Genomic DNA, 24,072 nt, shown 5'->3' with positions numbered 1-24,072 from the left:
GCAGCAGAGGGGGAGAGGGAGAGAAAGAATCCCAAGCATGCTCTGCGCTGCCAGCATAGAGCCTGATATAGGGCTAGAACTCATGAACTGTGAGATCATGACCTGAGCTGAAATCAAGAGTCAGACCCTTAACCACTTGAGCCAGTTAGGTGCCCCTATTTTTAGTTTATTGAGAAACCTCCATACTGTTCTCTAGAGTGGCTACACCAGTTTGCATTCCCACCAGTAGTGTAAGAGGCATCCCCTTTCTCTACATCCTCACCCCTACCTGTTGCTTCTTGTGCTATTAATTTTAGCCATTCTGAGAGGTGTGAAGTAGTATCACGGTTTTGATTTGTATTTCCCTGCTGATAAGTGATATTGAGCATCTTTTCATGTGTTTCTTAGCCATCTGGATGTCTTCTTTGGAAAAGTGTCTATTCAGGTGTTCTGCCCATTTCTTTACTGGGTTGTTTTTTGTTTTTTGTTTTGTTTGTTTTCTTTTTTTTTTTTTTTTTTTTGTTTTTTTTTGGATGTTGAGTTTGATAAGTTCTTTATAGATTTTGGTTACTAACCTTTTATCAGATATGTCATTTGCAAATATCTTCTTCCATTCTGTTCGTTGCCTTTGAGTTTTGTTGATTGTTTCCTTCACTGTGCAGAGGATTTTTATCTTGATGAAGTCCCAGTAGTTCATGTTTTCTTTTGTTTTCCTTGCCTCTGGTGACATGTCTAGTAAGAAGTTGCTGTGGCCGAGGTCAAAGAGATTGCTGCCTGAGTTCTCCTTTGGATTTTGATATAGCATTACTCTTACATGCTGGAAACATAGCAAGCTTTTAAAACACACAAACAACAGAAACTTAGCCAAAATAACAAGATGGGGAATTCTTCCCAAAACATAGAAGACACCAGAGAAACCCTTGCTGCAGAGATCAAAGACCTAAAAACTAGTCAGGCTGAATTATAGAATGCTATAACTGAGATGCAATACAGACTGAATACAATGACAATGAGGATTGAAGAAGCAGAGGAGAGAATAGATGATATAGAAGATAAAATTATGCAAAATCATGAAGCTGAAAAAAAGAGGACAAGAAAATTATTAGATCATGAGGAGAGACTTAGAGAACTTAGTGATTCTATGAAACAAAACACTATCCGTATCATAGGAGTCCCAGAAGAAGAAGAGTGGGGAAAGGGGGCAGAAGGTTTATTTGAACAAGTTATAGCTGAGAAATTCCCTAATCTGGGAAAGGAAACAGGCATTCAAGTCCAAGAGGCACAGAGAACTCCCCTCAAAATCAACAAAAACAGGTTAACACCATGACATATCATAGTGAAACTTGCAAAATACAAAGATAAAGAGAGAATTTTGAAAACAGCGGGGGCCAAAATGTCCCTAACCTACAAGGGGAGACACATAAGATTAGCAGATCTGTCCACTGAAATTTGGAAGGCCAGAAAGGAGGGGCAGGAAATATTCAATGTGCTGAATGGGAAAAATATGCAGCCAAGAATTCTTTATCCAACAAGGCTGTTCATACAGAATAAAAGAAGAGACAAAGAGTTTCCCAGACAAACAGAAACTAAAAGAGTTTGTGACCACTAAACCAGCACTGCAAGAAAGTTTAGTGGGGATTCTCTGAGTGGGGGGGGCGGGGGGGGCAGGGAAGACAACCAAAGCAACAATGATTACAAAGGATCAGAGAACATCACCAGAAACACCAAATCTACAGGTAACACAATGGCACTAAATTCATATCTTTTAATAATCACTCTCAATGTAAATGGATTAAATACTCCAATCAAAAGACATAAGGTTATCAGAACACATAAAAAACCAAGATCTATCAATATGCTGCCTACAAGAGACTCATTTTAGACCTAAAGCCACCTGCAGATTGAAAGTGAGGGGATGAAGAACCATCTATCATGCTCATGGACGTCAAAAGAAAGCTGAAGTAGCCATACTTAGACAAACTAGACTTCAAAACAAAGACTGTAACAAGAGATGAAGAAGAGCATTATATCATAATTAAGAGGCAGTTTTATAGTTTTGAGACTTAAAATTGGGTACTGTGATTCCTCCAATTTTATTTTTCTTGAAATTATTTTATCAATTCTTATTTCTTCCCATATAAATTTTATAATCAGTTTGTGTGTATATAGAAAAAATCCTTCTGGAATTTTTATTCAAATTGCATTAAATTCATAGATCAATTTGGGGATAATGGACATGTTTACTCAGTTGGCAAGTCCATGAACACAGTATGCCTCACCCTTACCCTCACATTTTCACACTGACCTATGATTTAACAAACTCTAAAGATGACAAATGTCTCTATTTTCCAACAGAACAAAGTAAGGTTGCTAGGATGTTTTACTACTTGGTCTCCTCTTCCATCTTCCATGTTTTTGTTGACCAGTACTTTAGTTCTGCCTGTCTTTAACCTCCCCCCAGTGCTCATTATTATTATAATTGTTGTTACTTAAAAAGTCAGCACTTATGCAAATTTACCCACACGTTTACCAGTTTCTTTGCTCACAATTGCTTCTTGCATTTCACCTACCCCCTGTTGATTTAATTTCCTTTTTCCTGAAATATATTCTTTAGCATTACTTTCAGGTGGACCCATGGATGAGAAAAATATCTAAGTCTATGTCAGAAAATGACAATTTTACCCTTGTTCTTACATTGTAGTTTAGTTAGTTTAGTTTAGCTGCAAGCAGGATTTTAAATTCACAGTTATTTCTTCTCAGTGCTTTGAAGGTACTTCAAAGCCTCTGTCTTCGGGCTTCTCTCATTGGGGCTTCTCCATCAGTCAAATTGTCATCCCTTTGTAGGAATTCCATTTTTTCTCTCTAGTTGTCTTTAAGATTTTTCTCTCTTTTTTTGTGGTATTGCATGTGTACCATACAGTGTCTAAACATAAGTTAATTTTTCATGTCTATTTTGAAGTTCAATGTGCTGTTTCTTTTGAAGATTAAAGTTTTTCTTTGATTCTGAAAATTTTTCAGTCAAGAATGTTCCTGATATTGCATATTGCACGGCCCTATTTCTCCGTTCTTTCCTCTAAAGATCCATAAATATATATATTTTTATTCCCGTTCTCCTTGTCTCTCATCTTTCATAGTTTCAAGTGCCTTATTCATCTAAGCTGCTTCCTTTGTGATTTCCTCAGATATGTCTTCCTGTTCACTTAGTCTCCCTCCAACTCTTTTCATCTGATGTCCAACTCCTAGTATACATTGTATATCTTAATGGCTCTATATATTTTGCTAACTTCCAAAAGTTATTACGATAGTTTTTCAAATCTATCTGCTCGATCTTCATGGTTTTTGATATTTACTTATGATTTATATTTTTATTTAGGTCTCTTGAGTTATTTTAAACATTTTAATTTTATAGTCTTTTTCAGTCCATTAGCTGAAGTTTTGGGAATGCTAATCCTCCCATTTTTGTGTTTGCTTGTTCTTGTTCACAGTGGCTTATTTCCTGTGTGTTCTGTCATGTTTGGCTGTGGGGTCATTTGCAGTGGGATTTTTTTCTTCTGCAGAAATTTGTGTGTTCTTGGTTGGGAAATAGCCTTACAAAGTGGTTTTGCATTTGTATTCACTTGGCACACCAGGAACAACCCTGCTTTGGTGCTAATTTTATGATAATTTATTGGCTTGGGATAAACTTGCACTTCTTTTCAGGGATGTAAGAAGGGACAGTGGTTTTGTGATGAACAGCAGTGAGAGGCCAATCCACAAATGCTCATCCTTGGCCCGCTGTATTGGAATTGAAGATGTCTGAGGATAAATGAGCCATCAGAAAATAGGCCAAGGGACAACTGATTTTTGTTTGCTTAAATACCAGGCTTTTTTTGTTGTTGTTATATGTGGAGGTCAGATTCGAGAGGTGAATCACTTAGAATGACAGAAGGGATTCCTTTATAGGTTGTGAGACCTATGGTAGAGAGAGACAGGTGGCTGGATTGGAAAAAGAATGGAACAGGAATAATAGCATCTAGTGATGAGATGTCTGTTGGGTTCTGATCATGGGAATATTTTAGATTTCTACATAAATCACCAGTGAACTAATCTTTTATCATGAACACATTGTGGCCTTGTGTCTATTTGGACTGTGTAGGGAGTGAATCCTTCAAGTAGGTCCAGGAGGAAGACAGAACCAAATCTAGGGGTTCTACCATGCTCTTTCTCCTCCTCAGTCTAGACAAGGGGTTTGAGGCCAGCTCTGAAGGAGAGTCAGGCGTTCCTGGCCACCCTCCCAAGGAGCTGTGTGCCAAGCCCACTCCAGACCCAGTGTCCCTGCCCTTCCCCACCAGCATGAGGACTGGGTTGATGAAATCAGCAAGGGAGCCTGGGGCGCGGGGGCCAGACTGATGGGAGGGCTTCCTGCCAGGCACCACACACCATGGGTTGGTGGGTTGGCTGCCTGCAGCCTGGGCCACATACCAGTGGCATTTCCTTCGCACAGAGAAGCCACCACAGAGGGTGGTTAGAGACAGGCGGGCCTCTGAAAGCAGTCACTCTGCTCCTTGTTAAGGAAGGTCCGTTGGCTGGGGTTCAGCCCACCAAGATCTTCCCTGCTCAGAGTTCACTCTGCCATTCCCTCCTTGACCTCAGTGCTCTTAGCCAAACTCCAGTGAAAGGGGACTGAAGGGCATGGGGACAGGGACCACAGCTTGCCTCTCAGCCTGTGGGGAGGAATCGTAGGCCAGTAGAGGAAACTTTTTCTTTGTCGTTGCTCATTTTGTGTGTGTAAATTCTATCTGCGATGGTGAGGCCATCAGTCTCCCTTACTCTGGCTGGGTTCAGAGCAGCAGCTGGAAGTGCTAGGGCAGAGCCACCTTCAGGGCATCTTCCCAGTGCCAGGAGGTGGGATGAGGAGGACTTTGGCTCAGGAGCCACATCCATCGGATCTATCAGGGGCTGTGTGCTGGGCTCCAGTGCAGCATGGGCAGGCGCTGTGCTAAAATGTGCAAATGAAAATATTCAGAAAGTCTTACTTCATGGGAAAAGTTTGAAATGCGACTCCTATTTCAAATGCATTCCTACGGGAACTTTAGTTTTGAATTATGCAAGGCGATCAGGAACAAATGAATTTTATTAAATGCACCACCCTGAGTGGTGTTCTGGAGTCAGGCAGTCCTCGGGATTTGACACTCCCTCACAGTGCGGCCCAGGCAACCTCCTCCACAGCTCTGAGGCTCAGTTCCTCCCTACATGAAATGGACCCTCGCTCACAGGGCTTCAAGGGCTGGGAAGATGCATGCTCAGAATTTGGTGGGGACAAGATATGTATTATGCTGGTTAAACTAGGGTCACAAATGAGGGGGAGGCCTGCTTCCTGTGGTGAGCAGAGTCTCACAGCTCATGACTGATGGGCCTGTTGTCCTGGGGGCTTCGAAGGCAGCTTCCCCCCGGTCCTCACTGTAGGTCTTCTGCTGTGGCTCAGAGCAGGGCTTGTCCCTCAACCTAGTCCCTGCTGCATCCTCCATATGTGAGTCAGTAGGATTCCTCTTAGTTGAAGCTTAGGCTGCTTTTCTGCTCTCTTCCCAGACCCTCAGTTAGAGCAGCCTGGTATTATGGAGAGAGCACAGACTTCAACATTTAAATGGCTAAGCCATCTACTTGCCAAGCTCCTACTTTAACTTTCTGAACCTCGGTTTCCTTGTCTGTAAAATAGAACCCATAATACCTTCACTTTCAGGGTGTCCTGGGGGCAAAATCAACACAAGATAGTATAGGTGAAGTGCCTGGCCTGTGTTAGCTGTCCAGCACATTTTTCTTGGCCTGCCCTTGTTGTGACATTTGAAATTTGTTACTCATGAGTAATGACCCCCAGACCTATTATGTCCTGATTGCTGATTTCGTCTCCTTGGAGCAAAGCTACTCCAGAAATGAACATGGGAAATGAAGAGTAACTATGTATTTTAGGAAAAAAAAAAAAAAAAAGAGGGGCTGAACATTGTGGAAATCATGGAGACCTTTAACAACTAATTGCTAATTTTAAAAAGGCCAGGCAGACATTTATGAATGTTTAGATTTTCTAAATGTCAGAGGGGTCCGGAAATGTGCCCTGGCGCCTTTAGAGAAAAGACTAGCTACCCAGCCAAACCTCCAAGACCACTTCTGGAAGGCGCAGCAAGGTTTCGGTAGATGGGAAACAGGCCAATGTGACACCAATTCTCTCAGGAGATAAGAGAGGAGTCTTCGGAAACCAGAGTCTGGCAGGACGAGGTGTAACCTCTGAAGGCTCCTGGGCCAAGTCCAGAGGGAAGTGGGCCCCTACACAGACAATGGATGCACACAGGCAAGGAGTTTCCTGTAAGATAAGAGGTGGGGGTTGGATTGTATTTTTGGAGCAGTCAAGAAAAGAAAGGGAAGAGTCATTTTCTAGTCCTTTATTCATAAATGTGCCAGCCCCTCACCCAGGCTCATTCATCCCTGAGAAGGAGGGTGGGAAGGAGGTGTAAGGAGGGGAAGCCTCTGGGCCCTGAGTGACTGTGCCCCTTGCTCAGTGGATGATAAGCAAGGCTTCGAATGAGCTCCCCAACCCCCAGAGCAGAATGCACTCCACTGAATGGTGGGAGCCATGCAGTGCCCTTCCGCCGGGAGAGCTGCTCATGGCAGACCAGCTTAGGGGTGTTCAGTGGGGGAACACCCAGCTGTAGTGTGAGATGGGTATGCTCAGAAGCTGTGTGGGGTAGACGGGAAGTATGAGTGTGTTTGTGGGGTAATTGTGTATAGGTGTGGAGGGGAGGGAGGTGTTTTATGTGTAGGGAGTTGAGGTGTACTGGTGTGGAGGGGAGGTGGATGTATTTGAAGATGGGAAAGGTGGGGGTGGAGCCATATGCAAGGGAAGAAAGGTGGGGGAGGTGTTTAGAGGGTGTAGGAGAACAGTGTGGATATGCGGGGGGTGGAGATGGGGATATACGTGAGAGGGAAAGTGTGTGTGGCAGGGGTTGGAGGGGGTGTGGAGGTGGGGGGCATATGGGGGGAGGTGTAAGTGTGTGTGTGTGTGTGTGTGTGTGTGTGTGTGTGTGTGTGTGTGTTGGGGGGCATGAGTGGGTGGGCAGTTGGCGCAGTTGGATCTATTTAACCTGAAAAGAAAGAGAAAACAACAAGAGGGGAGAAATCACAAAACACATGGGGGTTATTAAATCAACTGAGGAAAAAACAGCCCCAAACGGATGAGCCCGACAAAAACTAATGAGATTTGATGTGGAACATTCTTTACTGCGGAGTGCAGGAAAGAGTAGAAACCACTGTGGAGAAGTGATAAAGAATGCTAAGCTGCAGTGTTGGACATTAGGGGAAGGAGCCAATGGGTCATCTCCATGGCAATAGCACCATGGTCTCTCTAAAGGCCCAAGCAGTTGATATGAGAGTAGTCGACTCTGTCAGGCTTTCTTCCCATCTGTTTTGTGGGCAAGCCACAATTCCCGCCCCCAACCTTGGCCAGCCTGGAAATGAGACCCCCTGTTCTCCTGGGTCTCCGGCTGAGGTCTGAGTAGGGACCTGAGCTTGGCTCACCCTCCCTGTCAGGCCCTCAGGGCTTGTTTAGTCATTTCCCCCATTCAGGAATGAGGCTGGGGTGGCAGCCGTGCTTGGGGCCGAGTGAGCTGTATCCTGCAAGTTGTATCCTGCATCCTGCTCCGGGGGAGAGTCACTTCTGCAGGATCCCTTAGGTGTGGTGGGGGGCTTGGAGGGTCTCCTTGGGAGAGTCAGCACATGGAGTAGAAAAGAAAGGCTGGTTACAATTCTACTGGCTTTGGTCACCCCAGGAAAACTGTTAGGGAGTGAGAGGTAGCCCCACAGAAAGAGTGCAGGCCCCTGTCCCGCTGGAGTATATGGTTTGAAGATACCATTGATCTCTCCTGCAGGAGGCCTGGGGCTCCCTGAGGATCCCTGGGGGACACAGGGAGGAACTTTCTGCTCTTCTTGCCACACCTGGTAGAGCAGAACTTCTGGCGGTTCCCAGACACCTCCTGTGGCCCAAAGGCTTGAAATGGGAATCACCAGGCACATTTGGGCAGTGTGCTACCCACTAGGAGGCAGGAAACCAGCAAGAGCAGTTTCTTTCTCTCAGGGACAAGAGGAATTTTCAGGGTTCAGAGCTCGGATTGGCCACCATCAGAAAGGATGTGAGGCTCAGATCTAACAGGGGAGAAGAGCAAAGAGAAGTCAGGACCAACATGATGGTGTTAGGAGGTGGCACCTTTGGGAGGTGATTAGGTCACAAGGGTCGTGCCCTCATGAATGGGATCAGAGTGCTTATAAGACATCAGAGAACTCCCTCACTCTCTTTCTGCCTTGTGAGGACATAGAAGTCAGCAGTCTGCCACCCAGAAGAAGCTCTTGTTAGAACATATCTGTGCTGGCTCCCTGATCACAGACTGCCAGCTTCCAGAACTGTAATAAATGTCTGTTATTTACAAGCCACCCAGTCTATGACACTTTGGTATAACAGCCCAAACTGACTCTATTAGATTTGTTCTCTTTGGTTGCAGCCCCACTTTATACCCTCAGACCTAATTTTGAGCTTTCAGGCTTTGGACTATCTTGTTAACCATTCTTCCCAGCTTTGTGTCATTCACAATTTGTCAGCTGTTCCTGCTTTCACCCCAGGCCATGACAACGTGTTGAGTTGTGGGCAGTTAGGGCCACCATCTTCTGGGTCACACTGGCCCATTGATGCCTGCCCTGGGCATGCTTCGGGCCAGTTCTCCCCAGAGGACACTCCAGCCACGTGTCCGCATCTTGTCTACCAGGATATTATGACAGGCTTTGTCAAAAGGCTTCCTCCAGTCAAGTAACACCATGTTACAACTTCCTGCTGGTCTGGGAGCCCCACTAACAAAGGAAATGAGGTTGGTTTGGCATGGCTGACTCTTGATGAACTCATGTTGGCTCAGCTAATCACTTTTTTTTTTTTCCAAAGAGCTCCTCATCAGCCTACTGAATAAATCTGTGAATAATAAGTTCTGCTTCATTCCCAGTTGGAGGGTGCATAGTAAGTGCACATCTCTTCCAGAATTAAAATTAAATGACTTCGAGCCACCATCCTGCTCATTGAGGTATATTTTCCTTCCCTCCTATCCACTAAGAAACAGTTTTGATGACAAGCCAAGCCGGGTGATGCCTCCTTCCTTGGCCTGGTGGCAATTCCTCAGGGTGTAGGGGCAAAGGTATGGGTGGGGTAAGCCCCTTGCCTGCAGTATAATGTGCAGTGGACCTGCCCTTTCAATGCAGCTCATTGGTCACATGGCCTCCTCAGTACAAGTAGGCATTTTCCCCAGGGCCCCTCTAGTGCCAGGGTGGCTGTGTGGGAAGGGGTGCCCAGCCTCAGCCTCAGAACTAGTTTTGGGAACAGTCTGAGAGCAGAACACAAGAATATTCTCCTTTTCCTCCCTCAAGCTCTCTTTTCCTTCACAGAGAGGAAACCTTCCAAGCAGCTCCTTTATTACAGTCTATCCACTGCCAGTGATCAGCACTGATCTTACTTGTCTCTGGTTTCTAGACCCAGTCCCCAAGTTCTTAGAAACTTGGGCATTATTGCCTGTCCCCAGAGTTCTGCCATCTCCCTTTTCCCTTTAAATTTCTTAAAGCTTCTGACCCCTTTGGTTGAAAATTGATTTTATGTGATCCCTATGCCCCAGGTTATGATATATACTCATTATTTTTAATCCTAATATAACATTACAAGGTAGGTATTATTATTATGTCTATTTTGAAGATGAAGACATTGAGGTTCTGAGAGGTCCCCCAACCAGTGAGCAGTGGAACCAAGATTTGAACTTAGTTTATCTGGCTCCAAAATGTGAATTCCTTCCATTGCCCCATGATGTGACTCAGGCTTTCAACCCTAACTCTTTTGTTTTCTGCTGGTGCAGAAGAATATGTTCTCCTAGTTTCCCAAAATGAAAGTCAGTCTAATGGGAATAGACCACATATTACTACAGGGGTATTTACAGATTAATAAGGCTTTGAGAACTCCACTGAGAATCTAATCACTTCTGACGTGTGAACAACCCACTTTGCAAACCGCTCTGAGATCTCGAATCATGGACCAGGTTTGGGACAGTCTGTTCCAGGCCTGATGGTGGGTGTTGCCAGAGTTTCGGGAAGAACTTGAGTAGCTGAATTTAGGAGGATGGGGAAATAGGTCCTTCAGAGTGGAACATTCTGAATGAAGTTCCAGGAGTTTGCTGATAGTCTGAGGGCTTGCAACTTGGCCATGTTTCCAGAAAACTCTCTGGAAGCACCTTCCTACCTTTCCCTATTATTCTCTTATGGATTGCATCTGAGACTTGGGTCTTGTTAACCTCCTCCTCACTTGACTCTACTCACCCAAAGCCACGCCATCTTCTGAGCAGGGAGGTAATGTGTGGCTTTCAAGGAAATGACTTGAAGGAGGACTCACGGCTGCTGTTCTGTTTCCTGTTTCCCAGAACTCTCTCTTTCCTCTACCAGAATGATGAAATGATCAAAGGAAAGCCCCATTTGCCATGGCCTTCCTGTGTTGCTTGACCCTTCTAGGCTTCTCTCTTGGACCCAGTTTCAGATCTTTATGTGCTTGGGAGCCTGACCTCAGGCTGGCCACACCTGGAACGTGTGTCCTTGAACAATGGAGTGGCTAGACCTAGGTCTGCCCAGATTTTCCCTGTCTTTATGGGTTCCATTCTGGGGAAGTGGACCTTCTTCCCACAGTCCCCTATCTTTCCAAACCCACTGAGAGGTCTAGAAATTAGAACTGAAACTCTGCATTTATATTGTGGAATGAGTCAGAGGGTTGACTCACGTGCAGCTGGGGTTGTGCTGGGGTAGCTGGAGGAGGGGAGAGGTCCCAGCCTGTTTCTAGTTAGCATTTCACAGCCCTGTGAAAACTGGCACAGCCAGACTTCTGGTGTCTTGTGGGAAAAGAATGTGCTCTGATGAACTTGAGCCTTCCAGAAGTCTGCCTCAGGGAAGATGAGAAACAGACTGACATCCCTCTAATGAAGACTCCCCTCCCTCCCTTTCCCAGGGCCCTCCAAGATGGAGGAAAGTGACCTTGGGTGGGCAGGCAGCCTCTGGAGTCTGCGGTGACTGGAAGAGGCAGGCATTTTTCTGACCTTACCACCGGATTTGACACGGTGGGAAGATTGGAGCTAGCAACACTGGAAGAGGAGGGTGATGTGTTTCCATAAGTCAATGGAGAGTAACTGGGTATAGGGCCTTTGCTGGAATGCTTGCGAAATGGGGAGAGGTTGCTCTCTCTCCTTCACATGGGCCTGAGCTCCTGAAGGAAGCTGAGAAATCCACTCTAGGGAGGAGAGGGATGGAGTGAGGTGAAGAAAGCCGAGCTCCCCCACCACTCCCAGTTGTGCCAGAGTCTTCTGATACAAGGTCTTTTCCTCCCCCTTCTTCCAGCCCTTGGATTCACCAACCCCTGTCCTCTAGGTTTTTAAGAGAAAAGCCTAATGGTCTAAATTCTAGAAGACTCTGCTCTCACCAGAGCAAGCTGGCCATGACTACCCACTGCAGAAAGTCCCAGGCATGAGTTCTTGGGAGGCTCACACTATGTCTGTCTCTGACATAAACACCTGTGCCTACATCAAGCCAGGGAGCAGTGGGTCCTACCCACTGCGGTGCCCTGTTCCTCCTGGCTCCAGGTCTCACTGCCTCCAGGACAGCCAGCTGCTGCTTCCCTCAGGGCACTGCTCCCTGGTGAAGGAATCCTTGCCCTCTGCAGGTGAATTTCGCATGAGTCACAGCCTGCGCCAGGGTGGATTTGGCCCCATTCAGGACTGGCAGAAGGAAAAGAGAGTTTGTTAGTAGATATTCAATCGATTTGGAATGCAGAAGAGCCAAAGAGGAACTCTGTAGACTTGGAGTCGGGGCCAACTGGTTATATTTTTTAAATACACATTTTTAATAAAGGCAGTTCCTGACATATAATCTGACACTTTAGTGGTTAATAATAACAAATGATCCCCAGATTGTTTTCGCCTCCTGGACATTTCATTAGGTGAAATTTCGTGAGTATTTTTGTGGCACTGGTGTAGCATGCAAGGTGCCGTGTGAAGACTTAATAAGCCAGTCGTTTTTACGATCTCCGATGACCATGAAATGTCCCACAAAAAAATAATTCTGCCAGCCAAGCCAGCAACAGTGTTCTATTAAATGTGAATGTAGTAAAATAACAAGAATCAGAGAAATAAAGAAGTATAACTTTAAAAAAATTTTTTTTAGTGTTCATTATTTTTGAAAGAGAGCAAGCAGGGGAGGGGCAGGGAGAGAAGGAGACACAGAATATGAAGCAGTTTCCAGGCTCTGAGCTGTCAGCACAGAGCCCGACATGGGGTTCAGACTCACGAACTGTGAGATCATGACTTGAGCCAAAGTTGGATGCTCAACCGACTGAGCCACCCAGGCACTCCAAGAACTACAACTCTTGAAAAACATACTTCTTCTCCAGTCCTTCATTTGTCACACACCTGCACTCCTGCAGCCAGCCTGGCCTGTGTCTCACATATGCCTCTGGGCTGTGCGTCACCATCTACATAACCACGGAGCAGCCAGCACCCCCTGCCCCTCCTGGAATGCACAGCCTTACCTATTTTGCCACTGAAATATCTCTTTACCAGGTCAATTCCACTCCCTACACAGGGGCCTTGCAAACTGGTCTTAATCCCTCCAGTGTGTTCGTTGCATTACCCCCACTCATGATCTTCTGGAACTTTCCTTAGGATACAATCCATGCCCCTTCCCAGCACACACAAGCCCTCCAGAAGCAGCCATGCCACACCCTGAGTATACTTGCACGCTGACCACCCTGAACTTCATTTTCTGCCATAGAGCGTGTTACCCATATCTCTGAGCCCCGCCACAGGCTGCTTCTCAGTCCTCCTCACTACCAATCTTTGTCTACTCCCTTTGCTTCCTCTTAGTTCAGGGCCATCTTCCCCAGGAATCTTTTCCCAAACCCTCTCCCAACCAACACTGGGTATGGTGCTCCTCCTACGTGCCTTCTGTTCTCTGCCAACTCATGTGGACCAAGCTATATTATTTATTGTGGATATATATATATATATATATATATATACACACACACACATATATATATATATATCTCATAACATTTACCATTCTAACCATTTTTAAATGTACAGTTCAACAGCATTAAGTACATTTACACTATTGTACCACTGTCAACACCATCCATCTCCAGAACTTTTCATCTTTCCCAACTGAAGCTGTCCTCATTAAACACCAACTCCCCATTCCCCCTTGCCCCTGGCCCCTGGTAACCAACATTCTACTTTCTGCCTCTATGAATCTGTCTATTCTAGTTGCTTCATATAAGTGGAGTCATGCGATGTTTGTACTTCTGTGCCTGGCTTATTTTAGTTCACATAATGTCTTCAGGGGTCTTCCATTGTGTATGCAGCACGTGTCAGAATTCCTTTCCTTTTTAAGGCTCAGTGATATTCCGTTGTGTGTCTATATAACATTTTATTTATCCATTCATCCATTGATGGACACATTGATTATTTCTACATTTTGGCTATTGTGAGTAACTCTGTTATGAAGGCTGGTATACTGTTCAAGTCCTGCTCTAAATTCTTTTGAGTATATACCCAAAAATGTAAATGCTAAATCATATGGTGGTTGTATTTTTTTAAAGTTTATTTATCTATTTTGAAAGAGAGTGTGATCAGGGGAGGGGCAAAGAGAGAGGAAGAGAGAGTATCCCAAGCAGGCTCTGCACTACCAGTGCAGAGCCTGACACAGGGCTCGATTCCACAGACAGCAAGATCATGACCTGAGCCAAAATCAAGAATCGGATGCTTAACCAACTGAACCACCCAGGGGCCCCTGGTAGTTATATTTTTAAATTTTTTGAGGAACTGCCATACTGTTTTCCATATGGCTGCACCATTTTACATTCCTTCCAGCAAAGTACAAGGGCCTTAACTTTTCCACATCTTTACCCAATACTTCATGTTTTCTGTTTTGGTATATATATATATATATATATATATATATATATATATATATACACACACACACACACACACACACACACACACACACACACAATGACCATTCTGATGGGTGTGCAAAGATATCTCATTGGGTTTTGATTGGATCAGGCACTATTGTGGGTGCTCCTTCAATGATCTGTATACCACAAAAGGCTGGAGAATTTGTAAGGGCAGAACCTATGCCTGTCTCAGTCACCTTCTTGTCTTCACCTGAGTGGTGTGTCTGCCCATAGTCACTATTGGCCAAATAACTGAACAACTGAGGACGAATGAAATTTGGCCCAGGAGTCTTTTCATGACTTAGCATCCAAGCTTTCTCCCTGTCTGGATGGCCCTGACAAGAAGACATCTTGCCGTCTCTTGCTGTTCCTGGGACAGGACTCCCTGTTTGATGGGGGAACCCTGCAGGCCAGCAGTTTTCAGGTGTGTCCTATACAAACACCAGCGTAGAGGACAGGTGAGGGCGGGGCCAGGCTGTACAGAGCATGTTGTGCCTGGGGGAAGAGAGAGGGCAATGAGGAGGGCAGAACCTCCCTAGCCCCACCATCCAGAGCAGCCCTGGGCAAAGCATGAGGGGCAGATCTGGTCCACAGCCTTCATATTTCCTCTCTGTAGGGCTTTGAGGCCCACTTAGATCAGGGCTATACCCTCTCTGAGAGCATCCCAAATGGGAATTCAAGGAAATCGTGTTAGTAGAGCAAGATTGGTGACTTCAGTGGTTTCCATTGGCCTGGACAAGGTAAGTAAAGAAGGGATCTTATGGGAAGGGAGTCCTCAAGAGCTCTCAAGGCCTTGGAGAGCTGACAGTGCTTACTGGTTGGTGTGGGCATGAGATGGCAGTCCAGCCTGACCAGGTCCCCACAGCCATAGGCAGCATGGTGCCCACTGGAAGTTTCTGGGGGCCTCACAGAAGGGTCTAAGGTGCAGCCTGGCTCCTGGGTGTGCAGTCTTGGCTCCCCATTTGTAAGAGGAGAGATTGAACTAGAAGGTCTCAAAGTCCTTTCCAGCTTCCCAAGTCGTATGATTCTTGATTGCTGCCCATGTTTGGTAAGGACATTAAATGCCTTTGGCAAAAGGCTCTCCAGTATGACACAGTGCCAGGCTTATCCAGGAATCAGGCTCAAGGAGTCATGACACAGGAGGGACACATCCAAGGTGGGGGTGACACTGTCTTCTGTGAGACAGAATAACCTTTGTCCTGCTAAAGAGAGCCACACCCTGGGGACCCCAGGCCTGAGGCTGAGCACAAAGCACTTCAGGCTGGTAAGCCTGGGGTTTGATCCTGGATCCCCCTTTTGCAACTGGGGGATTCCTCCAGGAATTATGGCATTGGTCTCCATGCACAGCTCCCTGCCTGTTACCCATAGAGGACAAAGAATGGTTCCCCATGAGTGGATAGTGTCCTCTTCCACCTAGGAAGGGCTGCTTGCAGGACAGGAAGCCCACACTCACCTTTCTGTCACCTCCACTCACTCTCAAAAGGCCTGGGAGAAAGGCCAGCTTTGGAGGCCGGCTGGTGGAACCCGGAGACTGGGGTGGTGGTAACCGGCATGCTCTCTCGTTGCAGGGAACAGCAGCCGCTTCCAAGCTGAGCTCTGTCAGAAGCACTGGCAGGACCTGCCCCCCAGTAAGTGCCACAGCACCGCCCGGGACTCCCGGAAGGAGACCAGCAGCATGTGGGGTCTCATGGTGGTCGCCCAGCTGCTGGCAGGCGTTGGGACGGTTCCCATTCAGCCATTCGGGATCTCCTACGTGGATGACTTCTCTGAGCCCAACAACTCACCCCTGTACATCTGTGAGTCACAAGCTTGAGGAAGGCTGTGGGGAGGGGCCCAGTCCTGATGTGGCACTCCTTCAGGCCCTGAGGGGCTGAATTGAGGCCTAACCCTCTTTGTGCCACAACACAGCAAATGAGGGCAGAGCTTTGGGGAACAAATAGATCTGGTTTGAAGGCCAGCTCTGTTAATCTACCAGATGTGTGATCCTGGGCAGGTAGCTGGGCCCCAGGGCCCCAGGTTCCTCACCTACAGAACAGGGCTAATAGTATCTGTGCACTGGGCAGCTGTGGGATTACATAAGTAATGTATATAACCACTGAGCCGCAGGCTGGGCACACGGCAGCTCCTTTATCAGCCCCTTAATGTTATTGTCCTGTCCTCCAGGCACGGGCCGGGGTACACATGTCTTCCCAAACCGTCCACTTAGGGGCAGTTTGGCTTCAAAGAAGCAAAAGCAAAGCAGATAACAGATGACCATCTGACAGCCCCATCCTTCCCTTAGAGCACGGCACACTGAGCATTCTCAGGGCCCACATCCCAAACCAGACAGGGCACACCCACCCACTTGGTGGCCCCACAGCTCCTGCATTTGCAGGAAGCTTCACCCACCAGCACCCCCAGCAGGAAACTTTAAATGCTGAGGAGGCTTTTCCTCTCAGCAAGTGGATCTCTCTGGCAGCTGGCTGGAGGAGAAACAGTTCTGGTTGTGCACATCTCAGGACCTTGAGGGATTCTGGTCTTGTCTATGGGAAATGCCTTCAGTGTGGACTTGTCAGGGCCAGGGGACAGATTCCTGACATCTCAGGAATCCCTCAGCTAGGGAAACAACCTGGTACCCTTTCAATCTCCTCAGCCTCCTTTCTCTGCTCCCGTTTCCAGCCATCTTATTTGCCATCTCTGTATTCGGGCCGGCTTTCGGGTACCTGCTGGGCTCCGTCATGCTGCAGATCTTTGTGGACTACGGCAGAGTGGACACAGGTGAGTGTGGGCGAGGATGCCCATTCCATCACCGGTTCCACGAAGCAGCCTCCCAAGCCCCAGACAGTCGAGGAAAAAATGAAACTTCCACTCCAGACGCTCAGGACTCCTCTTTCCCTCACTCATTCACTCCTGCAGAGCCTCAGCCAGCCAGCCAGAAGCAGACAGCACACCTCCTCTTCCCAGGCTGGGCTGGAAAACACACTTTCTGTCCTCAAGAAGTTTGTAACAGGACACCTTGATACCTGGAGCAGGGCCTCAGGTGTTGCTAACACGGCTGCCCGTCTTGGTGGTGGTATTAAAAATAGTTTTATGGGGGCGGCACCTGGGTGGCTCAGTCAGTTCAGCTCAGGTCATGATTTCATGGTTCATGGGTTTGAGCCCCACGTCTGGTTGTGTGCTCACAGCTCAGAGCCTGGAGCCTGCTTTGGATTCTGTGTCTCCTTCTTTCTTTCTGCCCTTCCCCCCACTCGTGCTCAGTCTCTCTCTCTCTCAAAAAAAAAAATAGTTTTATGGTTCTTTGATTCTAAGATGGTTTTGATTGTTTAAAAAAAAAAAGATCTGATAAGAGCTGTTTTGAGGGGAAAAAAACCAAGCAGTACACAAAATATACACATGGATTATGAGTCACATCCAGAAGGGTATAACATCGTGTTTAACTCTGTGGGCATTGGTAGTAGACAACCTGTGTCTAATGCTGATTCCACCTCTCACTGGCTGAGTGCTCTTTAGCAAGTGTCTTTATCTTTCTGTGCCTCAGTTTTCTCATCTGTAAGATGGGGCTAGTGATAGTAAAATAGAGTCGTTGTAAGGATTAGCACATGCCTGATATATATTAAGAGGTTCACAGGTGTGAGCTCTTGTTCTTCACAAAATGGTATGGACTAAATCACTGTGTATCTTAGAAAGAGAAAATACAGGGGCGCCTGGGTGGCTCAGTCGGTTAGGCGGCCGACTTCAGGCTCAGGTTATGATCTCGCGCTCCGTGAGTTCGAGCCCTGCGTCGGGCTCTGTGCTGACAGCTCAGAGCCTGGAGCCTGTTTTGGATTCTGTGTCTCCCTCTCTCTGACCCTCCCCTGTTCATGCTTTGTCTCTCTTTGTCTCAAAAATAAATAAACGTTAAAAAAAAAAAAGAGAGAAAATACAATCCATAGACCAGGGCACAAGCACTGAGTTAACCATTCATGGAGCCAGCCCCATGATGAATCCCGCAAGGGCTCCTCGCCTTTGTAAGCTTGTTCCATGGCACCCAGCCTCCCACAAGGCAGGGAGGGCCAGCACTATAACAGAGGGGCGGGCGAAGTGCTTTGGAAGCTCCAAGCAGGCGGGAGACAGTGCTACTTCCTGAGGTGGGCAGGGAGGGCTTCTCAGGCAGCTGTTGTCTGCATCAAGCCCCACTGGTGGGTGGGATTTCTGCAGGTAGTACTGGGAGGGAAGGCCCTCCAGGTGGAGAAAAACTCGTGGACAAAGCCAAGAGGTGGAATGTGTGTCGGGTGTGAGGGTGATACATAAGGTTCCTGCCAGCCAGAAGATATGGCTGGAAGGCAGGTCTGAGCCAGACCCTCAGGAATAATGCTCTCAACAGTTCTTCACACACAGATCAGGGTCTGCCCATCTCACAAAGAATGTAGACAGGCATTAAACCTGCCATGCTGCCAGAGTCCACAGACTCCTGTTCCTGGGGACCATCAGACCATGATGCCTTCCTTGTGGTATCTCCTGCCTTGACTTCACATGATGGGGAAAAGCCAGGGGAAGCTTTCTGCCTCAGGGTCAAGCCATCTTTGCCCTTTTGCTGGCACTTCCTGAGTTGATTCTTGCCTCTTATTGTCCAAAAAGACTAGCAGCTGAGCTCTCAGTACCAGGGACAGTGCCTAGAGATGTCTGTCATTGTTTGGCTGCGGGCCATACTGCTACCTTCTCCTTCCCTCTATGCCCCTGTAGTTTCTTCACAAAGAGAAACACAATGGCAGACTCTCAGATGCAGATGGGAGACCTGCCAGGAAAACCATTTCCTTTGGAGGCCAAGGAGCCCACTCTGATGATTGTTGTTCCTTCAGGCTCCTCCTAAGGACTATGGGGATTCCTTTCTTAGGGTCAATAAAGTTGGGAAGCAATAGCATTCAGTGGTTAAGAATGGTTAAAATTGAGCAATCAAATGGCACTCACTAGCCTTAACCTTGCACCAGGGCAAGGTTGACTTCTCTGGTCCTCAGTGTTCTGATTGGTTAGAGGAGAATGGATGCAGCCTCCTTCGCTATTATTCCTACCAGGGGTTGGGAATAAAATAAGGTGAGGCCAAGGTTCTGATTCCTTCAGCCTGGGGATTCTCTGATGCTCTCCTTTATGCAGAGTGGCCACTATGCTCTGGAGACCAGATGGCCTGGAGAGGGAATGTTGTCTTGACCCAGGTTCTAGCTCATGGCTTACCTCTTCTCTATCCTGGGAAGAAAGCTCCCTTGATCAGAGGCCCTCATTCCAGTAAAGTGAGATCCCATATTCATCCAGAAAACACTTGTTCCCTTTGCTTTCTCTCCAGCTGCAGTTAACCTGAGCCCCGGAGACCCCCGGTGGATTGGAGCCTGGTGGCTCGGGCTGCTCATCTCCTCAGCCTCCTTGGTTCTCACCTCTTTCCCCTTTTTTTTCTTTCCTCGAACAATGATCAGGGAAGTGGAGGTAAGGTTCTGAGAACCCCTGACTCTACCTATAGAACTTCAAGAAAGGGAGGTGGGGATCAAATTAAACCGAACTGAGAAGCTGCAGCAAGTTAAGCAAATTCTGCATGAAATCTAAATGAGTTGCATGATACAGGACTTCTCAAAGGCTTTAGGTGAGAGTGCTGGTGAATTCCCTAAAGATGGGTTCTCACCAGTGTTCCCTTACCACTTCAACACCTCAGGTGTCAGGACAGCTTCAGGGAATGTAGTTTGGGAAACTACATGAGTAGTTGAACAAATGAGTTCATCTAAACTGGGATAAAGAGTTAAGAGCTAGTAAAAGCAGAATATATGAACTGGCACCATCTGAACCTGCAGGACTGAGTGGGAAGAGGGTCCCTAGAGCTAAAGAGCATAAGGGTGGCCTGAGAGTGAGCTTACTCTGAGCACTTGGACCTTCCATGTGTCTGCCAGCCCTGTCTGCTGGGAACGAAGTCAGGAAAGGATGAAAATGGAAAACAGAGAAGTCTGGTGGGGCTCTGATGTTAGGCTGAGGGTCTAAAACTTAAAGTTCTGGGGCACTGCAGTAACTGGGTGGCCAGCTGGGTTGAAGGTCAGGGAGTCAGGGAGGAGTGAAGGCTGACCATCTGAAAAAGCCGGTGTAGAGACAGGGGATGAGACTGAGCACCGGGGCGGTGGTTGCTGGACAGCTGAGGCAAGGGCAGGCAGAGATATTCTTGGAGGGGGTGCCAAGGACTCAGCAGTGAGCCAGACTGGAGGAGAAGAGGGACCGAAGTTAGCATCAAGGTTCTGAGCCAAAGCTCCACATTGGGCAGTGAGATGTAGGCCCCTGTGTGGGAGGAGGAACAGGGGTACGAGAGCCTTCGCTTGTCTTGGGGAAGAGTTTTGGAGGTTGGCAGTACATCGTGGTGGTTTTGGAGTGAGGCAAACCTGAGTCTGAGTCCAGGTGTGTCACTTAAAACCTTGCCAAGTGATCTTGGACAAGCTTCCTCGTGTCTAAGTTTCCTTTACAATACTGGAGATAGAGCACCTGTATCAGAGGAGGCCATGAGGAGTGACAGTGCATGTGGCATGCTGGGCACAGTGTCCAATGTGGACTAAACACTCAGTGCATGGGAGCTCCCACGCCTGGTAGTGTGTTCCCCTGGGGGGCCGTGCACACCTGTGTAGGGGTGCAGAGCTGCAGCTGATGAGTTCATAAGTGGTAGGCGAGCTCACTGAAGTGGTATGAACAGAAAGCGTGGGCCAGGGGCCGGGACCAAGCCTTGGTTGAGCAGGACTCAACTCTGGGCCCGGAAGGAAGCAGTGACTCCATAGAGGAGATAGAAAGAAAGAGCTGGAAACAGAGGTCATTCTAGACCAGTGTATCCCAGAAGCCTGCAGCCCCTGGAATCTGAGGACAGGGAAGAAGTGCAGCCACGACAGAGAGACAGGGAGTGAGATCTGATCAGATACCTTTTGGCATCAGTCACGGGAAAGTTAGAGGTGATAACATGCTCAGAGGTATTTCAGGAGGCATTGGCATAGATGTGTTCTGGCTGGCAGCCACAACTCTGGGTTCACTAACATGCAGGTGGTGTTCGTTTCAAGAGAGCATTCTCTGGGTGCCCTCCCACACCCACACCCACACCCACACACACACACACACACACACCTGGGGTGGGCAGCTCACTGCTGCCCATCCCTGAGCCACCAAGACCAGGAGGGTCAAGGGCCCAGGGAAGGGTCACAACAAGGAGCCTCGGACATTAACATTCACCTCCTTCGCTGCCTTCAGAGGTCTCCTGCCATAGTGGATGAGGCAAGGAAGATGGACGAGGTCAAGCCAAGAAGCTCCCTGCTGGATTTCATTAAACGTAACTGACTGACCTGGCAAAGCCCTGGAGGTGGGGGGGGGGGTCTGTCTTGAGGGAGGTTTAGGGGGTACCCCAGCCCATGTGGTATTGTGTGTGGTGAAGGTCAGTAAGAACAGGTGGTCTGTAACTGGCCCATCTCCCAGGAGGGGTTCTGCCAGGGGTCCTGGTGACTGCTTCTTTGCAGGTCTCAGGAGACTCAGATTTAGCAGTCAGCCCTGCCTCCATGGTCTGGCCCCGTGTTCTGTCCCCTCCTTTCACATGGAGGTGGCTGTCATGTGAGGAGAATGTTCCCGGTGTTAGTCCTATTTCTATCCAGCCTCCGCCTGATATCTTGTAGGCATGTCCTCATTTTACTTAGCCTGTGAGTATGTTGAGTGGGAGTCGAGCAGCTCTGTGCCCCCAGACTGGCCACTGAACACTTTGGTGCCTCAGATCTGCCATGAGAAAGAGAGGAAAGCTGCCTGGAGGAGGAGGAAGGGCAGTGACCTAGTATCAAGGTACCCCTGGGATGACTACCACGAAGGCCTGGCCCCTGACAGCCGTCTGATTACAGGGTTTCCCCGCATCTTCCTGAGGTTGCTGATGAACCCGCTCTTCATGCTGGTGGTCCTGGCCCAGTGTACCTTCTCCTCTGTCATTGCCGGCCTCTCCACATTCCTCAACAAATTCCTGGAGAAGCAGTATGGTGCCTCCGCAGCCTATGCCAACTTCCTCATCGGTGAGTCCAGAGGGTGAGGGCGCTGTAGGAGCTAGGGGGCCTGCCTGAAGGAGAGGCTGGGCCCTCTGCCGCCCATACAGGATGGGTGAGGCCAGACCGGACACAGATAAGAGCCAGAAGAGGACTGTGGCCCTGGGGAAAGAATTTTAAGGACACTTTTCCTGGTTAGCCATCTAGAAGGTCTTTGGCAGATCTCTGGGGCCCCTATTATTCCAGGCAGGGAGAGGCAGAGGCTGGGGTCTGCCTTCCTTTCCATCAGAGGAGCTGGAAGCCTAAGGGCTTCCCAAAGGTCCTGACATCATCCGGGGCAACAGAGGAAAGAGAAAGGTGTAATTTGGGACTAGGCAAAATGCCTCCTGGTTTTTTCCCTTCTTCACCAAGGACTTGAATACATTCGCCTGGGTAAGGAGTATGTGGCCCAGGGATTCTCCACCCTGGCTGCACTTTAGGACCCCCTGGACAGCTTTAAAAAGTGCAGATACCCAGACCCCACCCTCAGTCAATGAAAGCAGAATCTCTGGGTGGGGCCCAGCATTGGTATTTTTTGCCAATTGAGATTGAGAATCACTGATGTGGTCCCAACCAAGTACTGAAGTGAATTATTGAGCACAGTCCACAGGTGAGCTTGACCATAGGGATGTGGCAAGGTGGCCAGGGCCTCACCCCTCTAGCTTTCAGGCACCAACCAGCACATCAGGCAGGGAGCACCACTGTGTGACTCATGTGGTGACAGTGAGGGTGCAATGAGGGGCCAGGTAATGAAAAGCACTTACTAAATGCACATTCAACCCACATCCCTGTGACTGCAAGGGCCCCATTTATTTCTCTCTTCTTTGCACAAGCAGGACAATCTGCTACATCAAGAGAACTCTGTAGATGTGTCTGGCAAACAGTAAGCGCTGAATTAATGTCAGCTCTTACCACAGCATTTGAATGTATCAAATGTCCCTTCAGGTAGTCGTGTCTCCTTGTCCATGGTTCAGCTCAGTGTCTGCGGCTCCTCACAAGACTCCCAGTCCTGTACACCCAGACCAGCTTCTCTTTACCTGTAGGTGCTGTGAACCTCCCTGCCGCGGCCTTGGGGATGCTGTTTGGAGGAATCCTCATGAAACGTTTCGTTTTCTCTCTGCAAACCATTCCCCGCGTGGCTGCCACCATCATCACCATCTCCATGATCCTCTGTGCCCCTCTCTTCTTCATGGGATGCTCTACCCCCACTATAGCGGAGGTCTACCCCCCCAGGTAATAGGCAATGAGAGGTGAGAAGATCCCCTTCACTGAGGCCAGAGCCTGGATCTGGCTGTCGTGCATCTTCCTTTCTGCTTCCTCAACTCCTCTCTTCTCTCCTTTCCGCTTTTGATCTAATCTCCTGTGTGGCAACTTAGAAAATGAGGCCTTGAATAATATGCTCACTTATGAAAAGAAATCAGAGAGTCCTATTGGGTCACCAGCAATCAGGGTCAGAGTTCTGTCTTTTGTTTTGTTTTGTTTTGTTTTGTTTTGTTTTGTTTTGTTTTTAAGAAGTACCAAAAACTGGTTAATTTGGTTTCAGGATGAATCTGTAGGGCTGTGAGCCTCAGGAACCAGGAAATAAGCTATGTTTAGCATCAGCTCTGTGCCAGCTACAATTACAAAGTCTCCTTGAGCTGCTGAAGAAAGATGAGAGAAGGGGACTTGAAAAGATCTGGGAAAGAACAATGAAAGTGATGGCAGACTCATACAAAATTAGGGCAGGTGAGGAAGAGGGCAGGTAAAGTACACCTGTCGGTTTGCATAAAGCAACCTGGTCCTAAGTTTTGAATCTGGTGTCATGTTCAGGAAGAGCTTTAGGGGCCTGTGAGGGAAGGGTGCTGAACAAAGAGCATTTGTTTTTACCTGAGTGCCCCTTCCAACGACTTCTTTTACATTTTGCCTAACAAGGTTGCAACGTTTGGACATACTGTAACTTTCTGTCTTGGTGTTTTCTCTTTTTCTCTGAAATTACCTCTTCTGTCTTTGGTGGGTGAAGGAGGGAAGGGAGGGCTGCTCAGGGCGGGGACCCCC

General features: G+C 47.8%; 1 protein-coding gene across 1 annotated transcript in view; it reads left to right on the top strand.

Moving 5' to 3' along the window:
• Positions 1-24,072, top strand: part of SLCO2A1 (solute carrier organic anion transporter family member 2A1) — an 81,891-nt gene that overhangs the window by 45,286 nt on the left and 12,533 nt on the right. Inside the window, exons 4-9 of the mRNA XM_030330223.1 lie at positions 15,589-15,816; positions 16,679-16,777; positions 19,317-19,453; positions 21,233-21,311; positions 21,865-22,029; positions 23,082-23,271. Coding sequence (XP_030186083.1) covers positions 15,589-15,816; positions 16,679-16,777; positions 19,317-19,453; positions 21,233-21,311; positions 21,865-22,029; positions 23,082-23,271 — 898 coding nt within the window. The remainder of the gene's footprint in view (positions 1-15,588; positions 15,817-16,678; positions 16,778-19,316; positions 19,454-21,232; positions 21,312-21,864; positions 22,030-23,081; positions 23,272-24,072) is intronic.

This window comes from Lynx canadensis, chromosome C2 (assembly GCF_007474595.2).
Source record: "Lynx canadensis isolate LIC74 chromosome C2, mLynCan4.pri.v2, whole genome shotgun sequence".
NCBI lineage: Eukaryota > Metazoa > Chordata > Mammalia > Carnivora > Felidae > Lynx > Lynx canadensis.
This window is presented reverse-complemented; position numbering and strand designations above follow the sequence as displayed.